This window comes from Lutjanus erythropterus, chromosome 2, assembly GCF_056507025.1.
Source record: "Lutjanus erythropterus isolate fLutEry1 chromosome 2, fLutEry1.hap2, whole genome shotgun sequence".
NCBI lineage: Eukaryota > Metazoa > Chordata > Actinopteri > Lutjaniformes > Lutjanidae > Lutjanus > Lutjanus erythropterus.
Window position 1 is genome coordinate 13,933,356 of NC_139318.1, and position 22,565 is coordinate 13,955,920.

The 22,565-nt window shown below is 41.1% G+C and overlaps 1 protein-coding gene across 2 annotated transcripts in view; it reads right to left on the reverse strand.

Annotated features, from left to right (window-relative positions):
- Positions 1 to 15,170, reverse strand: part of fgd5a (FYVE, RhoGEF and PH domain containing 5a) — a 56,898-nt gene extending 41,728 nt beyond the window's left edge. For both annotated transcript variants that reach the window (XM_084729160.1, XM_084729153.1), the window contains exons 1-2: positions 14,881 to 15,170; positions 9,674 to 12,380 (exon numbers count right to left, since the gene is read on the reverse strand). In XM_084729160.1, coding sequence (XP_084585286.1) covers positions 9,674 to 12,380; positions 14,881 to 14,890 — 2,717 coding nt within the window. In that variant the 5' untranslated portion in view covers positions 14,891 to 15,170. The remainder of the gene's footprint in view (positions 1 to 9,673; positions 12,381 to 14,880) is intronic.
- Positions 15,171 to 22,565: the final 7,395 nt, after the last annotated feature.

The following is a 22,565-nucleotide window of genomic DNA, read 5'->3' on the forward strand; positions in this document are numbered from 1 at the left end:
ATTTTGAATTGGCAATGCAAGGAGGCCTTGAGGACACAAATTCCAGATGGCACATTTACAGTAAAAAGCTGCTGTATACTATCTTTGCTGCAGGAGAATATTCTCAAAACACTAAGCAATACCCAAAGTCCCCTGTAAATATATGTTTGTCCTTTTCCTGTGTGTGTCTCTGAACATTTCCACTCCTCATGCAGAGTCCTCCAGTGGCACACTGTAATCCCTTTCATGATTTGTTCGTCTCACAGATGGCACAGTTGTGTCCGTACACCAGTAATCCTGTTGTGTGCTGCTGTGCCTGAGGGGGCACGCTTTAGGTCATTTCACATGTAATCCTTTTAAATGCCACCTGTGGTAATTATTAATGTCTTCTGGCCCATTAAAACCCATATAGTGTGTTTTACCAAACTCACATTGCTGGGATGATAACTGGATAACAAGAATTATCAGAGCAGCTATATGACGGATAGGCCAGCTTGTCCTAGAGCTGTCATATAGCTGTCATATGTAAGACTGCTGGCAGGTTTCACGACTAATGGAAAGGTTGCTTGTCATATACAAAGTTGAACACTCACTATATCACTGGTTTTGATATAAAGGCTGAATCTTTGTGCTGTATGTCACATAACATGGGACATAAATGGGATGCAGAGTGAAGCAGAATAGCAAAATGAATAGAAATGTACTTCCACAAGGACATTTAGATTTCTTATCCATTGAACTCTGCTCTTGAGAATACTATAGGTACTGCAATGAAAGATGTGATGTGAAAGGAAAAATAAACCACTGGGACATTTATATTTCAGTCTTCTTTCAGTGAAAGCGTTACATCTGCCTTTTCTATCTTATCTATGCAAGGTGGTTTATGTTAGAAAAAGTCTTGCACTTTGATTCTGAGGGATTCGCTGATGTATTTGATGAGGTTTTTGACAGATTATCCAGTATATACCAAAACTTTATCAGACTACATTAGAAATGGAAAATATTTTCTGAGGATGCCTTAAATTGTGATGTCAAACAACCTTCCAGAAGTTCCCATCTTTAAGTGCAGCTACTAGTTGATAAATCGACTTGTCAATTAACAAAAAATAAAAATAAGCAACTATTTTGATTAGGGACTGACTGATCACAAGTCCTTTTTCATTCTCTGGTTCCAGCTCCTGTAGACCTGTAAAAGTCACATCTTAAGTGAGCTAATGCTAGCTAATTAGCTAGCTAATAAACATTAGTCATTAACTAGTTAGTTAACTAGCATTTTGCTGATGTCAGATGTGACTGTGGCTGTGTTTGAAATCAGTAACTAATTCACGACTCCCTGCTTACTATCTGGGAATTTACTGCTCAAGTCATTTTCTCTGTGCTGTTAATTTTGTCATTGCTGTTGTTTTGCATGATGTTATATAGTGCTTGGTTAGTGACTATCAGTTATACACTACTTTTGCATGAAGTACTGTGGGATACTATGAGTCCAGTATATAAAGTGTAATAATTCTCACTATATATTCTGACAGCGCTACAAAATGGCAAACTCACTATGTAGTGGACTATATAGTGAGTAGTGCGTGGTTTCGGACACAGCCTACAGCCTTTTACAGGAAAGGAGAAAGTTGACTGAGGTATCAAGCTTTGCTCAATTTATTGGAGCATAGAGCAAAAAGGACTGAGACTTAAAAATGTGATTTTTCACCTTTTTTTCTGGCATTTTACAGATTATAATGAATGTTGCTCCTGATGTCTTAAACAGACCCCTGTGTGTGCAGAGAGCAGCTGGCTATTGGAAGACCAGAGGTTAACAGAGTTACCCGCTGGAATTCATCTCCATTCAGACGCACTCATACTTCATGAGCTTCACACCACACACACACACACACACACACACACACACACACACACACACACACACACACACACATGCACACACTATTGGGTGGGCTGAAGAAAGCACCTACAGGCCATAACTCATAGTTGACCTGAGAGTAGACAGGTCAGCCTGGTGTGGGCTCCTGGGTGATGTTGGGAAGGAACGAGAACAGCAGGGATGGGTCTTCTTTGAACTCATTTTTAAGCTCTGATTTATTCTACAAGTGAAGGGAATTCCTTCATAGGTCCAAAAGTAATGCTCGGCAGATTCTTACCTTGACCTTTGCACCCTCCAGCATCAACAGAACAATTTCTGAAAACACTCTATGCTGTGACGGAATATTGTGTCCAATTTATAATAATGCCAAAAAAAAAAAAAAAAAAAAAAAAATCAATTGCCCTATAATGGTTACTACAGAATAATTTCTTTTTTTTAAATTATGTCTTACTATTCCTGGACAGAAGAAATTTAATCTGAAGTTGTTCTTCCTTGATGCTCTTATTTCCTCCGTATGTAGCCAATTTTCCCACTATACTGCCTTGTTTAGCTCCTGTCAGATTTATAAATGCTTCTATATTTAAACCTGTGCATATGTGATTTACTGTAGTAATGTAGTGGTAATATGTGAAGCCTTCTAACAAGACCATTTAGGCAGTGCTATTATGCCAGCTGAACACAAGGTCTTTTATAACATGGCAAAGTTAAATCTACTGTGTCGAATTCAGAGGACAATGACTCTCTGTGAAAAGACCTGTATTACACCAGTCTCCTGGGGATTTGATGATGCTTGCAATATGTAATTCAATTGAGCTAAACACTGAGTATTAAAATATATATTAGGTGCAATCCGACAGCCTTTTCCATTTGTAATGGCACTATTATAGGAAATAGGAGTTGCAGAATAGGTTCATTAGCCTGACAACTATAGCAGATTGGGATACTGATGAGGGGATTAAGAGAATGGGAGTAGTTTTAAATTGTTTGCTGCTGTTTGTGATGATGATTACATGTAGCCTGTGGCTGTTGTGCTGCTGCTGTTGTGACAGTGTGATGAATTGATTTGTGAAGACTCTGGTGCTCTGACTGATGTTGCCTCACCTGTGATGTGAAGGAGGACGGTTTTGGATAATATTAACCCTACATCGTGTAACAGGCTGCGATTCAGGGCCACATCTGAGAAGATAGATTTTTGCCAATTTGGTATTACAGAAGCAAATCCTAACTAACATTAGGAATCCAATCTTATTGTACTTCATCCTATCTTAACTCACATTAGGAAATCCTAAATACTCAATCAAACATCAACTTTTATGTCTGTTACCTTGCAATCCACATTACGTTTATCATTCTTGCAGAGCTAAACAACTTTGTGACAGCTGTTTTTTAAGCATGACATAACATATATTGAAACATAAAAAAAATGGAGCAAAAACAATGACGGGCTCTTTTCTTTCCAACATAAGTTTTGGTAACATTTGCTGAGAAATCCAAAGATGTTCTTTTTGGGAAATCTAAAACAACGGTAACTTGGGAGAAAAAAGAGAGCGAGCAGGTTAAGCTTGCACACACAGTCTGGATCATATCTGGTACTGTATAAAAGCAACAAAACAGCAGCTACACAGATTAAACAAGTTAGCTAATGCCAGCATTAGTTACTGTAGCAAACACTGTATGATACTTTGCTAGTTAGTAAGTTAACTACTACAACAGGTGAAATTTAGGACAGCTACATGGTTATTCTTAAGTTAGAAGAGTTTATCGAAGATTTTGGGAGATGTGCAATACACATTTCCTATCTTAAGTTAGGACAGGAACATTGACTTAGGAATTGTTCATCTGTAATGTATTTCTTCCTAAATCAGGTATTAATGGCGATGTTGCAGTAACTGTAAATTTGAAATATCTGCTATTGACAAGCTAAATGCAGGTTATGGCAAGCAATTCCAACAACCGCCATGTTCATATTTTTGCTTTTTTTCACGAGGACCTTCTTATTTGCTCTTCAGTGCATGTTAAATGAATGAATCAATGCTTGAAAATTTTCAACAAGCAATAAGAGGGCTTGTAATGGTATATGCAAGGATGGATCGATACTGACTGCGACTTGACTTCAAACTTAAAAGCTGTGCATTTTGCCATGTTTTATGCTGTTTTATTGTTGTGGCTAGCAGGCTGGGGTGATGTTGGACTGATGTTGTCATGTTGAGGGACAGTTCAGAGAAACTGTATGAACATTAAGCCTCATCTGAAGCCAACTAAAGAAGTGCACAGTAGTACGATGGCAGTAAAAAAAAAAAATTCATGTTTTTTTTGGGGGGAAATTTACACTGCAGCACTAACGATAGCTCAGATAGTGTTAGCTTTGTTATATGAAAGCACATTCTGCTGTGTGTGTGTTACTACCTTATTTAGTAATTTACTTCATCGATGTGAAGGTAACAATATAGCTACCTGTGAAAAAGGCATGGTCAAAGTGCACAAATTCATTTGCCTAGCAGCTTTGTCTGTGACTACCACCCTGCAGCTTGCTTGCTTAGACCATGAAGTTGCCTGCTGGGCAGTGAGGTGAGACCAACAGACATTACACTTAGCATTATGACACCAAACTACCTCATTTATCATGAATGAGGTAATTTCCAAATGCAGTCAAATAAAGATGGTGCCAATGCCGCATGCTGTGCTATTGAGCCAACTTAAATAACCGCATGGGAAATTCTGTCACCACAGGTCTTAACCCTATTTACTATGGTTAAGGAACAGTTAAAATAGGATCTGCATGTTAGGAAGTGCCTGCAATGGTCCCAGCGCTGACCTCTGTTCACTTGTTTTTAGATGATTTATCCCATTTGCCACAAGAGTACTTAGGGGTGTATGAAGTGGGAGGCTGGTGGCATTCCTCACAAACTGGAGCAACAATAACAGCAGACCTGGCATTCCTGACAGGACCACACCTCAACTTGTTGTTCAAGGGAGAGTCTGGGAACCTCCACCCCACCACGGTTGGTGACCCCTCTCTCCTCCCGTCATCCTATCTGTCCTCTCCTCCTGTACTCCACCTCCCTGCCTCCCGCCTGCCATAGCCCCGCCCTCGTCCTGCATTTCCTGTAAACAGGCTGGTGGGAAGCTCCTAGGCTGGACACTTCCTCCCCGGGGATGACCTGGCAATGACCTCAGAGTGCCTGGCACCAGACCTGGCGAGCCAACGACACACCCTGTCCACCACCTCGCCACACAGCACACAGCCACCACCCAGTACAACAATGTACTTAAGATGGCTCCCTCATCACTACTAACACTAACATAACAGTGGGTGGAGGAGCTGTTTTAGAGGGCATGGCAGTGCTTTGTCATCACTCTGAAGAGGTTCATGTTGGACTGTTTGAAGTGAAAATGATGCCAAAGGGTAAGCTTGAGATGTACAACTTTGCATATATTAGCAGAACATGCCGCTATAGCTCAATGTACTGTGTGCATAGGGACAGAAAGCACATGTACTTTACTGCTTTAACTGCTTAAAGCTGACACAAAGAACACTTAATGGGCTCTAAGTTGAGCACAATTACAAATTCTGAGGTTCTTTCTGCTAAAACACTCATTTGTTGCTACATGGCTACTTGGCAAGGATGATTCTGCTGAGACTGCACCCCCAGCAGGAGCCTCATCTTTGATAAAGCAGCACTGAATTGTAACTTAGTGTGCATGCACATATATGCGCACGCACACACACACACACACACACACACACATACACACACACCTCCAAACAAACACCTTCCTTTTGGGATGAATCATTAGTGCGCCTTCTTTTCTCATTGTACACTGTGCTAGCTTGCTAATGAACATGTCTCTTTGCTTACCCTGAATGCTTGTGCTGAAGTAGTGTCTGAATGGTGGTGTACATTAATCACACAAGTGGAAACAAGCCAAGCCCGTGGCACAGCAGCTTTGTAAGTACTCCTTAAAATGCGTGTCTGCTACTGTAGGCACGGTCCTTTTGTGTGCAGTGCTCTGGGGCCATTCGGTCATTTTCCTCACCACAAAAATCCACTTTTTCCTTGGTGGCTCTAAAACTACGTTGACTGTTGAATGTGTTCTCAATAAATCACTGCCATCATCAGCCTGGCAGCCAGGGACAGCGGGCATGTCAAGCTTTGAACAGAGTTTAGTGTAAGATCTAAACACAAAGGCAGGGACAAACACCAGAGTGCCTGCACATGACTTTTATATTGTGAGCTCACACATACACACATATATACACTCACCCTCAAATAAACATAAACCAGCCCCGTATAGACACACCAAAGAGTGTCCCTGGCAACAGGAGCATCTCCAGGGGGAACGCGGCGGAGGCGAGGTGACAGGACAGATCGGTTATTTGCATCATTGTGAGTGGTGTGAGACCTCCACCACACAATGAGCCACATCGATAACATCACTGGGAGAAAAGGAGCTCTCACTGAGGGACCGTTGTCTGAGAAATTGACGAGTTTCAAATGTTGAGATATATAGAGAGAGCTTTAAGTACACTGGAATTAAACTGAGGGGAAGCATGGTATAGCATCTTCTGGGGCACAGACCATCTGGAGGAGAGGCAGCCATGAGCTTTATGGTATGAAGGGCTGTATAAATGATATGTACGGTGTAGCGCTGCTGCAGTAACCAAGATTTTGAAATACTGCTCTATTGACAGGCCAACTGCAAGCCTCAATATGTGTGAATGAATGAATCAAAGCTTCAAGATATATGACAAGCAATACAAAGGCCAGTAATAACAATGACAGATCGAAAGAACAACTGCCTGTGACCCAACTTCAAACTTGGAAGCTGTAGGTTTTGCAATGTTTTATGTTGTTTTAGTGTTTATTTTGTATGTTATCCTGTTGGATTTGAGTTAGCATATTGCTAACATGGCTAGTATCACAGGCTGGGGTAATGCTGGACTTATGTTGTAATATTGAGGGACAGTTAAGAAAAAGTACGCTAACGTTAAACCTCATTTAAAGCCAACTAAGTAACAAGAGTAGTAAATGTGATGCTGGTGACTGTTTTGTTGTTTTTTGTGAAACTCAATATTACAGCATGAGCAGCGTTAGCTTTGTTGTTACACAGAAGCTGGCTGTTTCCGCTCTGTGATCTTCACCAGTTTGTCTGTGTGTGTGTGTGTGTGTGTGTGTGTGTGTTTGTGTTTATGCTGTATGTAAATTTACTTGATAGACGTGGCCTGAAGGTAACAACATAGCTATGTGTGAAAAAGAAATGAACATACTGTAGGAATTCATTTGCATGTAACTATGACTAGCACCCAGCAGCTAGCTTGCTTAGACCATTAAGTCACACACTGCTGTGAGACGAGATCTACAGATAACATTAAACATAGTGTTGCTGCATAAAATTACTTAATTTATCAGAAATGATGTAATTAGGGTTAGGGTTACTTCATTTTTCATAAACTAATTATATTTTCAAAAACACACAAAAGCATGACTCTAATAACACATACTGTGTCGTTGAAACCAACCTAAATAATTGCAGGGGAAAAGCTGTTATTGCAACAGACTTTTCTACATAGGCAAAATACTTATGAGAGAAGTAGCTGCACAAGAAATAAAAAGAAGCATGTTGTCCCAAGATTATCTTAAGCCCTCTTGGTAATGGTCTGTCTCTTTGACTACACCCAGGTCATCAAACACAACTATTTTATTAAGACTGGGGAAAGCCTGTGGCCCACAGTGGCTGAAGCTGTGGCACAGGCTGGGGTAATTTGGTACAGTCTGACCACAGTGATTCCTCACTCTATCACACGCTGCAGTAAATCCTGCAGCCCCTCAAGGGTCCAATGACAGAGAAGCACTCGGGAGAGAGCTACTTTAATAAAAGCCCTCCTAAACTTAACCATAAGTGTCAGGTACAGGAGAGCAATTACACCAGAACTGCTCTTTCTCCCTTTCTCTTGTTCTCTCTTGCCCCTCCCCCTCCTTTATATCACTTTATTGCTACACTCTTTGTTTTCTTACTCTTCTGCACCTTCTATTAACACATCCCCTCCCCCTGTTCTCTCACCTTTTTCCTCACCCTTCTCAACTTCCCTGTGTGAAAGGAACTCCCCCACACTCTTCCCCACTTTTAATTGCAGCCCATAATGACTTTCTCTAATGTGAATAACCTGCGCTCAGTGAGCTACCAAATTGCCATTACCTGTTCTATCACCTCCGACTTGCAGAGGAAGCAGCGGCACCAGATGTGACCTCTAAATCTACCAAATGAAAAACAGGAGTAAGCTTTCCCACAAGCATTGTCCATCTTCCCGAGGCCAGTGATGCCTGACAGAGCAGGCTGCTCATCTCTCACTGAACACTTTCTTACAAGAGGGAGATCTGATTCTAGTCAGGCAGGTGCCCTACACTCATCTGAGATACAGTGTGAGAATATTTGTCAGCAGTTCTGGGGTCAAGATTGCCCTGGTGTGTGGATAGGTCCAGACCAACAACTCTGCTCACTACTTTAAGAGAGGTTCAAGAGATAAATACTCTCTGCCTGTTCTATAGAGCAGTGTTTCTCAGCCTTTTTGGTGTCAATGGCTCACATCAGGCTGCAGACCCATATTTGATAAGATGTAGTCTCATGGAGGCCCATCTGATAAGATTTATCTATTCCATAACTGCCTATACTGTACATTGGCAGATTAACAATGAAGAGTGTGAAATCATATGAACAGAGTAGTCATCTGTATACATTCTCTCATTGGGATCACCTCTAGTCAGTGAAATTATACTGAAATGTAAATATTACCCATTTTTCTGGGGACCACTACCCCATGAAGAACCCCAGGTTGGTAAACACTGCTATAGACTACAAACATACAGGATATGCTTTGTCTCTAAGCTTTAATACAGGTATGTATGAGAAGATCATCAAAATGGCCATACGTGATCATAAATTAAAACATATTTTGGCTTATTATGTTAAAGACATCTAATCTAAGGCTGCGACTAACAACTGTTTTCATTAGCGATTTATCTGCTGTTTATTCTACTATTGATTGTCTATAAAATTCAGTAAATGTGTGTGGGGGGAAAAAGGGAAAATGGCTATTCAAATTTCCCAGAGGCAAAGGTGATGTCTTCAAATAAGTCCAAAACCCAAAAATATTAAATTTACCATCATAGATGAATAAGACAACCAGCAAATATTCGCATTTGAGGAGAAAGAACCCATGAACATTTGGCTTTGCTGAAAAAAATGAAAAATAGTTGCCAATTGATTTCTTATCAAACAGCAAATTGTGTAAGATGCAATCATAGCCATGGATGTGTTAATGAACAATACTTGGTACTTAAAATGGTTAGTTCAACCAAGTTTGAGGCATCTAGCTATGCAGATAGTTTTGGGTTAACTTGCCAAGATTTTGAGATAGCTGCCTCTGAAATTTCTGTTTCAACCCCAGTACAATTGAAGTGAGTGGAACTTAGCATTGAAAAAATGACATTTTGAAAAGTCAGCAGCAACAGTCAGCAGTTTTTTACTGGGGCTTGTACAGAAGAAAGTCGTTCCAGTAAAAAACTGTTTACAGTGAGGTCTGGAGATTGTAATGAGTAGCTGTAATTTTCAGTTCCATTCAGCTGCATTGTTTTGCATATGGGTCTATAAATGTCTTTAGGTCTATAGGTTTCAGAGAGAGGTATCTCAAAACCTGGGCAAATAAAACAGAAGTATCTGTATGGCTAGATATCACTAGAGATAGGTAAAACATGTATCAATAATCAATCCCTTCAGATAATACAAAACCATTTGAACTCTATTGAGCTTTTACTGTACCTTTCAGTGTCTGATTTTGATGTCTGGGGTTTGCTGTCAATCCCAGGGAAACTGTTCATATCCACATAACCATCGTTCTCATTGCAGGGAACTGTACTGCGGTTTGGGTCCTCAAAAAACTCAGTCACAGTGTGGGATCTGGTGGGTCGGCCTGGGATCTGGATGTTTTCATAGTCTGAGCTCATGGCTGGGATGTTTTCATAGTCTGAGGTGTCTGCACTAGGGAAGGAGATGGAGCGGGGTTTGGTCAAAGGCAGTGGCATGACAGAGCGCCGAGAACGCTCCTCGAAGGACTCCACTCTGGAGACGCCCCTGCCATAAGATTTACTCCTCTGGTGGTGTACAAAGGAGGGTGGCAGGTCTAAAGGACGCTGGGGGTTCACTATGCGGGACTGAAGCTGTGGAGAGCTGCCAGTGCTTCTGCGATCAAGCTCTATGACTCTTACTGGGCCATGGTGGCTAGACTCAGAGGAAGAACGTGAAGAGCGGACACTTCCATCACTGAAACCTTTTGAATCTGTCTTCCTCTTGAACTTAAGTGCCAGAAAGCGCTTGAAGGAGGATTTCTTCTTCTTAGGTATGTCACTGGGCTCATGCTGGATAAGGACGGATGGGGAACTCTTGGTGACTGGTCTTTTTGTAATGTATGCCAGCTCAAAGGGTGGTGGGATGTCCACCAAAGAGGTTGGTGTAGAAACACCACTGGACGATTGATGACTACGCTGGGAGAAGCTTCCAGAAGAGGTTATGACACATGGCAGTGAAAGGGTATCATCTCTCCTCTTAATCCTGAAGTCATCCTTCAGAGACTGACCGATCTCTGTGGGAGTGGTCAAAGACAATTCTGGACCCTCTGCAGACTGGGAATATAACAAGAAGCGGCGAGACTTCATAGATGGGATCAAACAGTTGACCCCAGGCTGTTGTGAATGGCTAAGTGGTTCGTTGGTCTTATCCAAGGCCACTGTACAGTAGTCATGAGTCTGGTACTCCGTCCCTGTCTCCTCTGGGACAGTCTCTGGGACATAACCTGGAACTTTTCCAGAATAAGAGCGTGATCGTGTGACAATAGTCTTCCGATCAAAGTTCACAAAGTTCTCTCCTTCTGAGTCAAACCCTGCCTCCTCATATATATGCTCCTCACTGTCAGAGTCTGTGTCTTCATAGTAAGGCACAATATGGCAGTCCAGTTCCTCAATGTCTTCCTCAAAGGCCTCAGTGGTGTGGGCAAACACCACCCTGTTGGTGAGCTCTGGGGTGCGACCCAGGTCTAGGTCTGCTGGCACTGTGATGTTGCACAACCTGAGGCGAGGCTGGCAGCTTGCTCGCTTACTGAGGAAAGCCTGTTCTCGCTTAGCTGTTCTCTCCTTTGCACTTTTCCCTTTTATATGTTTCTTTTCCATTTCTTCCTCTTCATCCTCATCACCTATCTCAACATAATCCTCCGATGATACACACTGTTCAAAATCATCTGCTTTCGTGCAAAGTGAGTCGTCAATATCTGCATACTCATCCGCTGACTCACTGTCCTTTGCTTTGTCTTTGTGCTGATTCGACTGCTCAGTGTCCTCCTCGATCTCACCCTGTTCTGAGAGGACTTGCTTATCCTCCAGCTTGTCCACATCATCTGATGACACATAATAAGGTTCCTGGTTAGAGGCACCTGCTGTTTGTGTTTCATTTGAAGGTCTGTCATCAGTATCATCCTGATTCCACTCTGGGTCAGCAGTGTTGGACAGATCTGCCGGAACAGCTTCAATGACCGAATAAGGCCCAAACACATCCTCAGTGCTGGATGTGAATCGGAAACAGCCAGAGAGGTCCTTGGTGGCCCGTTCTGGTTGCCATACCTCTGCATCCCCTGTTTCAGCTGGGTCACATGACTCACATGTGTCACTAGCATCATCTGTGGGGCCAATCACATCATAGGGATACTCCTCAGTTACAGTTGGCAGCACACTGAAACCAAATGCAAATCCTCCAGCTTCTAGCTCATCTGGACAGTTCACACAGTCTTCACTTTGACCACTGTCCACTTCATTAAGTCCACTATCATTGTCCTTATCACCCTGACTGAGTGTTTGATCAAGGTTTTCTTCCTCTATACATCCATCTGAGTGTCCTGTTGAGACACAAAGTGTTTCAGTCTTTTCACTACAATTCTGTTCCTCCCCATCTGTCTCTATTGCTGTATTCTCATCACCAGTGTGATCGCCATCTTCAGGCTGGTTCAAGTCATTGTCAGTGTTTTCATCCTCAGTAGTGTCAACAGCCGAACCCTCATCTGCTTTGACAGTGTCTTCAGAGCCAATACTGTCACCATCATTATCTAAAATGTCCACTTCTTTTTCCGTTTCTTTCTCAATTTCTCCTTCTACTATGTCCACTTTGTCACTGGGTCCCATGCCATTGTCATCATTGCTGTCCTCTGCCTCACTTTTCTCCTCTTTGTCCTGATTCTCCTCAGCCATTTCATGGAGATCTTCTGTCTCTCCATCGGAGTGAGCCAGGTCTCCGTTACTCAGATTCTGTGGGGGGCAGGGCTCTCTGCACGTGTGAAGCTTATACAGGGGTCTTGGCTTGGGGGCAACGGGAGGTTTTGGACCATGGACAGGGGGACACGACTTGGACATCAGTTTGGACTGCACTTTGATGGTCAGATGACTGCGGGCCTTCGGTCGAGGGACTTGCATTGGATTTTGAAAATCTGTGCAAACAGAGTAAAAGTTAATTAAAAAAAGGTAAAAGCCACTTGATAATACTTTCATTTCTTGTGTTCTTTTTATTGCTTTACCTAATATCTAAGCCTACATAAGAAATATGTGAGCACAGTTTTGGTCTAGAGTGCTAAGAGTAAGTCAAGTGCTATACAATAGTCAGTAACATGCAGAATACTGCAGGGGACATTATCAGCAGGAAAAACAACAGAGCCACAGGGTACTTAGAGGAGGAACAATAACATCTCCCTGTCTGGGAAATGACACATGCAGGTTGGATACTTAAAGAAGAATCAGAGTTAACAAAAACTGATCAATTATTTGACTGAATTTGAAAAATTCTGTATCTGTATTGAAATGGCAACACAAAAGATGATTAGGCAGCTTGAATGTAATCATAACATCCTAACTTTGTTTTACTTTGCATTTAAATTTAGACTTTACATTTACATCGAAAGATCATAATCTTTGATTCATAAGGCACAGGTATCCACTGTAGAGGCTTAAGATAGCCTCATTGGTTCTCTTTTAAATCCACATTTTCTCACACAGATATAATGTGCCGCTTTGATAGTCTTTTTCAGTGTCTCTTTCTTTGCAAGGCTATGATGGCATGTATAAAGTTTGTGTTAAACACTATATGTAAGAAAATCCTTATTTTTCATACATTGTGTACATCAAATTTCATGTGAAATTTTTTTAAAAAGTTGATAAGAAAAAATTGTGAAGTCATTTAAGAGCACTGCTTATAAAATTTAGAATTGTCATGAAACACACCCCATACTTAACAAAGTGTGTACACCCCTTGTCTCTTCCTGTTATTTAGTACCTGCCCTGACGCACATCCTATTAAACCCTGTGTGCACTCTGGCTATCTCTGAGTGTTTGCTCTCTCATTCTCTGTCAGTGTTGGCTTGCTAGACATCAGTTCACTCTGATATTATTATTTTTTTTTTAGAAGAAACGGCCTTCATTGCCATATATCGCTTTGTGCTGCCACTTATACATATTTTTTGCTATAAATATCACCGCGCTCTGTCTTCTAAGAGTTCCAGGTTCATTAGCTTCTCCAGCAGAACTTCCACACAGGATGTCCATGGGGGGAAGGAGGACATTAACAGCACGCCCCCCCATCACTCCTCCATGAACCTCCTCCTACTCCTAGAACTCTAGGAGTACAGAGTTTCACAACACAAATGGACTTCCTTCTCGTCATTCTTCCCTGATTCTCACAAAACGTACTTACAGAGAAATACACACACACATATAGGCGCACACACTTTTTTTTTGCTGAAAAGGTCCTTTGAGTGCGTCAAAGAACAATAAAACTGCGAGAGAAAACAAGGGGTCTCAGTCTGACAAAGCACCCAACTGCAAACAACAGGATATGAATTATGCAACAAGAATTCAATTACAACAAATGTTTGAAAAACAAAGGAAGAGATAGACACTGGGACCTTGGCTGTGCCAGACTCACAGGATATGATTTCAGACTGTGTCCTCATCATGAAATGTCACCCAGCAAGTCTTAACAATCTGTCCAAACGCCAAGTGACAAGGCTATAGAAGAACATGGAAAATTGTTTCTAAAGTAAAGATTTCCTTTGACAGTTGTACAGAAATCACATAAGAAGAGAACCACTTTCAGCTTCTTTAACGTTCTAAATTCAGAGGATACTGCCTTGCAAGACAAGTGACATCTGTATAAAACACAGCTGCAATGATTAGTAATTTGATCAATAACTAGATCAAAAGAAAATTAGTTGCCAGCTATTTTGATAATCGATTAATCATGTCAGTCATTTATCAATCAAAAATGCAAAACATTTGTGGGTTTCAGCTTCATAAATGCTGATTTTCTTTGTCATTTCATTTCTAGTAAATGAATAGTGATTGAGTTTTAGACAGCTGGTTGGACAAAAGAAGCAATTTGAAGACAACACTTTGAGCTCTGGGAACTAAAATGACTAATCGGTTAATCTTAAAAATAATCTGCAGATGAATGGATAATGAAAATAATCATTAGTTTCAGTATGTAAAACAATGGCTTTATCTGCTTTCACAAACATGGATTATACTCCTATAATCTTATCCTAATACAGAACATTTTCCCAGTGGAGACTTCCAGTGAAACCAACTATATCCATAGTATGATTTTAAGCTTCAAATTTCTTGAATGAATTCAACTTGCTTTGTTTTCATGGTAAAAATGTTAGTTCCTGTATGATCAGTCTATAACTTTGAACTTTGAACTTTAAACTTTAATTGTGCCTAGGTCTATAAAATAAATTTCAAAGTCTGGATCAAGTTGCATTGGATATCAATTTGTATGTCAAATTAAAATAAATGGGTGAAATATGTTTTCCGACAGAATTAATCGATTGTCCCTATTCCTAGCACATAAACACACATAAACACACACTCACTTTGCAGGAAAATATTTAAAGTTTCATTACTGGGCTCTTGATACGGAAAGCAAGAGAAACCAACCTGCGTTCATTGTGGGACATCATCATCCACGGGAGCTGACAGTTATCCTCATGTTTCCCCCTCAACACACACCGACCGAGTCCCTCGAAATGACGCGTAAACTTAATCCAAATACAAACTCATTGCGGGAAAATCAGGGAGAGTTGGAGTCAACATGTTGTCTCGGTTTTGTCCAGTGAGAATCTACTTGTGGAAGACGCTTGCGGTGTAATCGCAGAGTCGCAGCTGAGCTCTCAGCCGGCGTGCATCTCCTCTCCAGTGCTGATGCTACAGTAAACTGCTGGTGCGCTCCAGTGTGGAAACGGGAGGTGCTGCCTGGCGCTTCCTGAGGCAGGACTACAGCACAGCGCGGACCAAACCTACTCTCCGTATGTGTCATTTCTGCATTGCACATCATTAAATCTGCAGAGGGTTTTGTTTATAGAGCAACTTTGGGCTGTTAGATTCTCATCTGTTCATGTTCTGTTTCAGCACACTGCTCCACAGATGTGTGAAACATTGCCATAGACTAGAGGCAGCAGGATAAACTAGAGTTGGGACTAAATCCACTCAGTATGAGAGATTTGGACCATAAAAGTAAGCCATAATTCAGCTGCAGTGTTTCATTGTGCTAACCGGAGAGCTTTAAAGCTACAGTAACTGTTATTGCACTAAGAATATTATTTTTTCAAATCACATCTGGTCCATTTGGTGCATGGCACATGTGCTGTCATTGATATACAGCTGATAACATTTGGAAAGTTAAGACACAGAGCTGCATGAGCTGCTCAGATATGATATACTTTTCATACTTAGAATGACTGGAACATCATCTATAGAGAGGATTTACAGTATTTTTAAGATACACAGCAATCAGGCATTGATTCTTAGTATTTTCTCCAACATGTTTTGCTCATGGATTATTTCCTGACTGAAACAGCACAGTGCATAGAAAGGTTCCTAAAAGCAGTTTCCAAATACAGTTTCTGCAGGACACCAAAGCTTTTGCTTTTGGCCGGGCTTCCTGGCCCGGCATCTGTTGCATGATTGAATGAATGCAAGCCTTTAAAAACCTCTCTTCATAACAGGAAACTGCTCTCCCTGTTTCCTGCACAACAGGCAACACTTCCTTAGCAACAGATGGGAAAGGTTGGCGATGTTAACCCCTTAGGTAACCTCTAACAGAGCTGATTGAGTGGTGCTGTGCAGAGCCCGATGGTTTGAGGAAAAGACAAACTTTGACCAGCTTCAGTCAGTGTGGGAGTCCATGATGAGAGGCTTTCAAGGACAGAGGCACCTTGTGGAACACAGGGGGGAGGCTGGGATTGTCGCCCACTTGGGGTCTTTTGATTTGACAGCTCCCAATGCTGGTTTAACACCCACACATTGAAGGTCAAACAATAGTAGAATACTTCTGGGATTTCGACTGCAGAGTTGAAGTGGATAGTGATAGAGTGGAGAAGAACAATAAAAGAATTAGCAGAGCTGTATCACCGCAGGGCTCTGGTCCTGACTGCTGCAGCGGCATACAGACCCATATATTATAGACACAGCAAAATTCCCATTCCAGATGGTTTGGTGCAGGAAGGATTAAGCTCTGCTGCAGGTGCACAGCTCTGTCAGACTCAAAGAGGTGGTTAGAGTGTTCACCCCATGTTATATTTGCACTTGCATGAGGGTCGTCTCATTAAACAATAAATATTTTGGTGTGTGTAATGAGAAAATTTCTAAATTATTAAGTAAGTCACTAAAGAGGATATTAAATATGAAGTAATTTCTGCTGAAGATGCGACCGTTGTGTTTGCTGCAGTAATTAAGCTGTTTATTTGTGTAAATAGGATGCTGACTAATGCATTCTGCAGTATGCAACAAAACAATTAAATGGCTGTGAGTCAGTTGTTTTGTTACAATGTTAAACTGTAATAACCATTATAAAGTGTGGAAGCCAAGACAATTTCTTATGTCCCAGTAGTAGAACATGTATGGCTAAAGGAACCTCTTGTCTTTGAATTGGATAACTAAAGGTAGCTCCACTTAAGGCTTAAAGGGAGTGTTCACCTCAAAATCCACTGACCCCATTAGTATCATTTATCCATTAAAATTGTTTTGGAGTGAGTTGCAGATTTTAGGGGAAACCAGCTGTAGTGATTTCTGCCTTTTCTCTAATATAATGGAACTAAATGGCACTCAGTTTGTGGTGCTAAAAGCCTTGAAGACCTGGTTACTAAAGATCCACCAAGGGCGTTGAATTGGTTAGGGATGGTAGAGACATGTCCCTAACCGATATCCAGGGATTATTGAATTGCCCCTGACAATAATTTTAATCAAAAAGATTAAAATATAACCACTGTTGTCAGCCAGTGTCTAGTCATTATCAATTAGTGAGATTCAGTATTGTGACAACACACCTATGGTAATTAGTGATAAGTTTTGAAAATTGCATCTCACTGGTTTGGTCCACTGCCTACCAATAGCCATGTGACTTTTTGACTTACTGCCAAAATATGTAATATATGAATTAAGCGACTAGCAACAAATCTAGTTAAGTATTTAGGCATCAGGGGAGTGAAATACACACAACCCTCACCACCCATACTTATTGCCCCCAACTGTTGCATGAAATATCTGCCCCTGTAATCCACAGACCTTGTTGTGAGCAGTTTCATGTGGGAACTATTTTCTTTCTACTGAACTACATCTGCCAACTGAATCACCTTGCAGGGGCATCGTGCATCTAGTCATGGATGAGAGTTTACAGCTCAGCTGAGGAGGCCATTGATGTTTACACCTTGTGCTGTCATGAGCATGAGCCTCTCATCCATGAGTAGATGCACGCTTCCTTCTGCACAGTGATACAATTGATGGGCAATAGAATTAAAATGAGTCCCACATGAAACTGCACAAGGTGTGTTGATTATCTGGAGTAACTGGGTCATGATTTCTGGAAAGAGACATTGCTGTTGAGTTTTTAAAATGTATTAAATATGAAGTAAGTGCTGCTATAATTGCAACTGTTGTGTTTGCTGCGGTAATTAAACTGTTAATTTGTGTAAATAGGATGCTGAGTAATGTATTCTGCAATATGCAACAACATCAACAAAACAATGAAATCATTGTGACTAAGTTGTTTTGCATCCCCTTGTTACAATGTGTTACTGTAATGGAGTGTTGAAGCCAAGACAATTTTAATGTGCCAGTAGTAGCACATTTATAGCTGCCATAAAGTAACCTTTTGTTTTTGAATTGGACAACTAAAGATAGCTCCACTCTGGTCTTTTGGCAGTGCCAAATCGCCTCTCTGGAGAGCATTCTGCTCACAATTGCTACGTATGACCTTTTTTTTTTTTTGGTTTCATTTGAGCAAAATATGTTTTGCTTTTGCAGGGTGTGCAAATAGAACCTGTCAAGAGTATTGTGTCATGTGGCTGCAGAAAAGAATGGCTTTAGGAGTAAATATCCCTCCAGATGTGGCACAGACGGTCAAAACATGTTTTTGGACGGAGGACACAGATTTCCTGGACCGCCTGTAGCTGCGTGCTGTGCTCTGTCACCCCCACCTGGAACATGACTTGACTGGAAGACAGAAAAGGGGAATGGAGATATTAGGAAAAACATGCCGTAGTAGCAGGCAGAGAACAAACCGACTCTATCTCCCCTCACCTCGGCTGCACACACAACGCCAAACAGGAAAGAGATCAGGGAAAGGGGTCAGCAACTTGTTCCCAGAGCTGAGACAATCCATAACACCTGCCCTGCCAGTGACTGGACACTGCGCTGAATGGATGTGCTGAGTGTTTTTATTCCCCTCTGAGACTACAGCTATATATGACATCATACTTCAGTGCAGCTAATTACTGGAAAGCACTTGTTTTAGTTTTGCTCCCTTATGGCACAGTATGTTATTTAAAGCGGTAATTTGGATTATTTGATGTGGGGTTTTATGAGGTACTTATTGATGGTGGTCAGCAGGCGCATTTGGAGAAGCAGAGAGGAGTACCAGCAAGGAATTCCTGTGTTTATGAGCCAAATATTGCTCATCAAAATCAACCAGTTTGTTTGAAGAGAGCAGTATCTGGCTTATCTTACAGTCATTTCCCACCAGAAAAAGCTGTCTGATGGCAAAATAAAGCAATTTTTTCACTATTATAAGGAACTTTCATATTGTGTTGATTTTGGAGGCGTGTGTGGACAAAAGTTTTAGTGTTTCCAATGACGTGTTGGTGCTCCTCTCTGCTTCTCCAAACTGGAGGTGTGCCAACGGGCCTCCAACAACCCCACACCAAACAATCCAAACTATCCCTTTAATGTACAGTATGGTAGTGGCAGCTTTGCTACAGAATTAATTTCTCAGAGAAGAAAGCACTTTATCATCCCATTATGCAAACTAGCTGCAGTGTATGAAGTTCAGGTATTGATTTATGTGGTCGTCAAGTACAATCAGGTCTTAGGTCTTGCACTCTTTAAAGTGACCCACACACCTTTGTAATTGGATGGCAAAGTGTTTGACTGCTGTAATGGATCGAATCATTATTGACATGTTTTATTGATTCTCAGCTGTGCACAGCCAGGAAGGATCACAATGCTCCTCTGAGACTTGTGTATTTGCCTCGGGCTTTAGATTCTGATTAAGGGACTTCAGAGCAGAGGATATGTATATAACAGGACTGCAGACTTTATTAAAATGTCAGAAAACTGGAGTGTGCAGAGATTATTTTAAGATTATTGGTTGTTTTTGACAAAGAACTGTGAGATAGATAATGCATTATTAAACAGAACCACATAAACTGCTGCTGCCTAAGAAACTCAGGTGTCTTTATGCATAAAAATATTTTTGTGTAACCTGAGTGAAATAAGAAAACTCTGTTGTCAGCAGTGTATACTCCACTCTCCCAACAATATAAAACCTGGACTCCCTCCCACCAACCCCACAGAGATGTCTTTGCATACACACAAACACACACACATGCAGACAAGCAAATCCTTGTTTTACTATATTTGTGGGGACCCATCATTGACATATTGAATTCCCTAGCTCTGGGACAATTATTTTGTGGCCCACCGGTCACATCTGGTAAAGTCCCAGGTGTCCCTCCAACCATTTTTAAATTTACAATTAAAATAAATTGATATACTGTTATTTTTATTTTCTCACATCATACCAATCCTAAATCACTGTGTTTAATTTGCTAAGTGACAATCACTGTATGCAAGCTTACTAATATCAGGTATGATCAAAAGTCAAAGCATGCTAGCATACCTGCGTGGCAGTAGTGCAATGAATTTTATTCATCATTTTATCTTATAAAGAAAGCGTCTTATCCTAACCCTAGCCTAACTGACCCTTTGGTAAGCCCCACCTCCAAACAGAAACTGTCCAATCATAGATTAGCAATCCTAATTAGGGTGCTGCAGGCCCGTCAAGCTTTGCATTTCTCTGCATATTGAAGTGACATGCATGCGGCTTTGAGAAGAGCGATGCTCTGGATGGTGCCGTGTTTTCTGTTGTCTTTCAAAACTGTGAAACACAAGAGCACATGTATGGGGAATGGATAAAACTCTGTCTTTATCTGCTCTAACATAAGATGTCAACGTTAGCATGTGCTTTACCTCCAGCCAAACTTGTTATATACCACTACATTTGCATTTGTTATGTGGGGGGTTTGAGGAGGAGGGTGGTGCAGAATCAAAGTAGGTCGACGATGATGCATCTCTCTGGCTCACTGTTGTAGGTCTAAGCTGGGTTAACTGAGTTCTTATTGCAGCACTCTTCCTGAGGTGATCACGGTTTGATCACTGGCTGGCTCACCATCTCAAGGTCTGCTACACTAATCCAGTTGCTACACTTTTCCCAATTTAATGAGTGCATTTCTGTTATCTATCATATAGATACAACTGTCGTATGTCACCATCCGACCGATGTTTGCTGGGATGTAGGCTAGCTTTAGTATATGTCTCTTAGTATTAACATTATATCATGTATGTTATGTTGTTATATCATGCAGGTTTTAGGTAGCTTTACATGTACACTTTCACAAGGTTCTTGTTTTAAAATGTGTGAGATGGAAACATTAAAAAGGGAGCTGGAGATGGAGCACTCAGCTGACTGAAGGAGTCAGTCTAGCTTACATTAGCCAACTACACATGAAATCTGTTTGTCAGACTCATCATTGTAGCTGACAAAATCCACAGTCATAAGCTACAAATGAAAGGTTGTTTTACTTCTCTAAGGAATCAAAGACGTCGTGTTTCAATTATTACTCCCATTTCCATGTTAAATCTGCCACCATTATCACCATAAACAGAATATATGCAGTGCAAGAATGAAAAGCTTGACAGGTGTAGCATGGGCAGTGATTATGAAGGGTTAATTTTAATCCTAACCCCCCAAAAAACAAGTCTTAAAGCTATAATATATCATATTTCTGTATTAAAAACCCTAGACATATGATATATATTTTGTTGAGTTGTGTAAATATATTAGCCCAAATGTTTCCAACAATGTTCAAACCCAGAGAAATCTATAATTGGAGGTAATGGTCCTTTTCCAGCTATCCATTGGTAGCTGGCTGCAATATTATTCAAAAAGACATTATCTGGGATATATCAGAAACATCAGAGGGCAAGGAAGGAAGTTCCATGAACATAATTTGAGAAAGTGAACATGTCAAATAGATTTTCACTGACGCCGTTTAATTACATCATCAAACTAGATCTTTTCTTATTGTTTTAAAGTGAGAGAGACCCTAGTGGCCCGTTTAACCCTGAAACAGCCCTTTAAACTTGTGTGGTCCAGCATTCTGGTCCCCACAAAGCCATTGTAGTGCAGTGGGCTCCTGGTATTTGGACTCCACAAATGTAGTAAAACAAGCCCGCACACACACACACACACACACACACACACACTCACACACATGCACATCCACACACACACTCACATGCACACACACAGAGCTTTGCAGTAAACAGGTGGACCATGGACGTCAGCACTCCATCAACAAGCAGAAAATACAGGTTTGATTCCCTACAGGACCTTCTGAAATCCACGGAAAATCAATAAAACTGGTCTGTATCATTGCTGTCATTTGAATAACAAAGGAAAATTATATTACATTTATAAATGTTCCAGGTATGCTATTGTAGTGCTATAGTCATCACAACTGGGATTTTCCCATGTCTATGCACTTTTAAAAAATGACACATAACTTATCCAAATAATGTGTGTCAGTGGCTCATTAGGTCACATTAACTTGTAATTTCAGAGGTGCTGTTTGTGTTAAGTCTAGCCTACTCAAAGATAAAGTGGCAGCGCTGCTCCATTACCAGAAAACAAAGTATTATTGCTCAGTAGGCCAGCCTCTGAAGGCCACGGCCAGGGCACAATAGCTGTCACATTGCCGTTAATTAGCCTGAAGCCCAGAGAGTAGGTCAGACTGTGATAACAGATGAATTTGTTATTCTTTTTCTCTATTGCAGCAGAGACAATCCTCCAAGCTGCACTGTAAAAACAATGATTTACTGGTCCAAAATAAAAATCCTCAAGGAGACCTATAAAAAAAGAAGCATTAATGTCCTCTCTGAATAGCACAGTCAAAACATTATTCGCTGGCTTTTGGCGTCACAGATTAACGAACACTGTCGAGGCCTTTCATTGTGAGAGGCTCTTGAGTTTGTGTGGTCTCTGTCTCTGTAGGTTTATGCTGCATTAT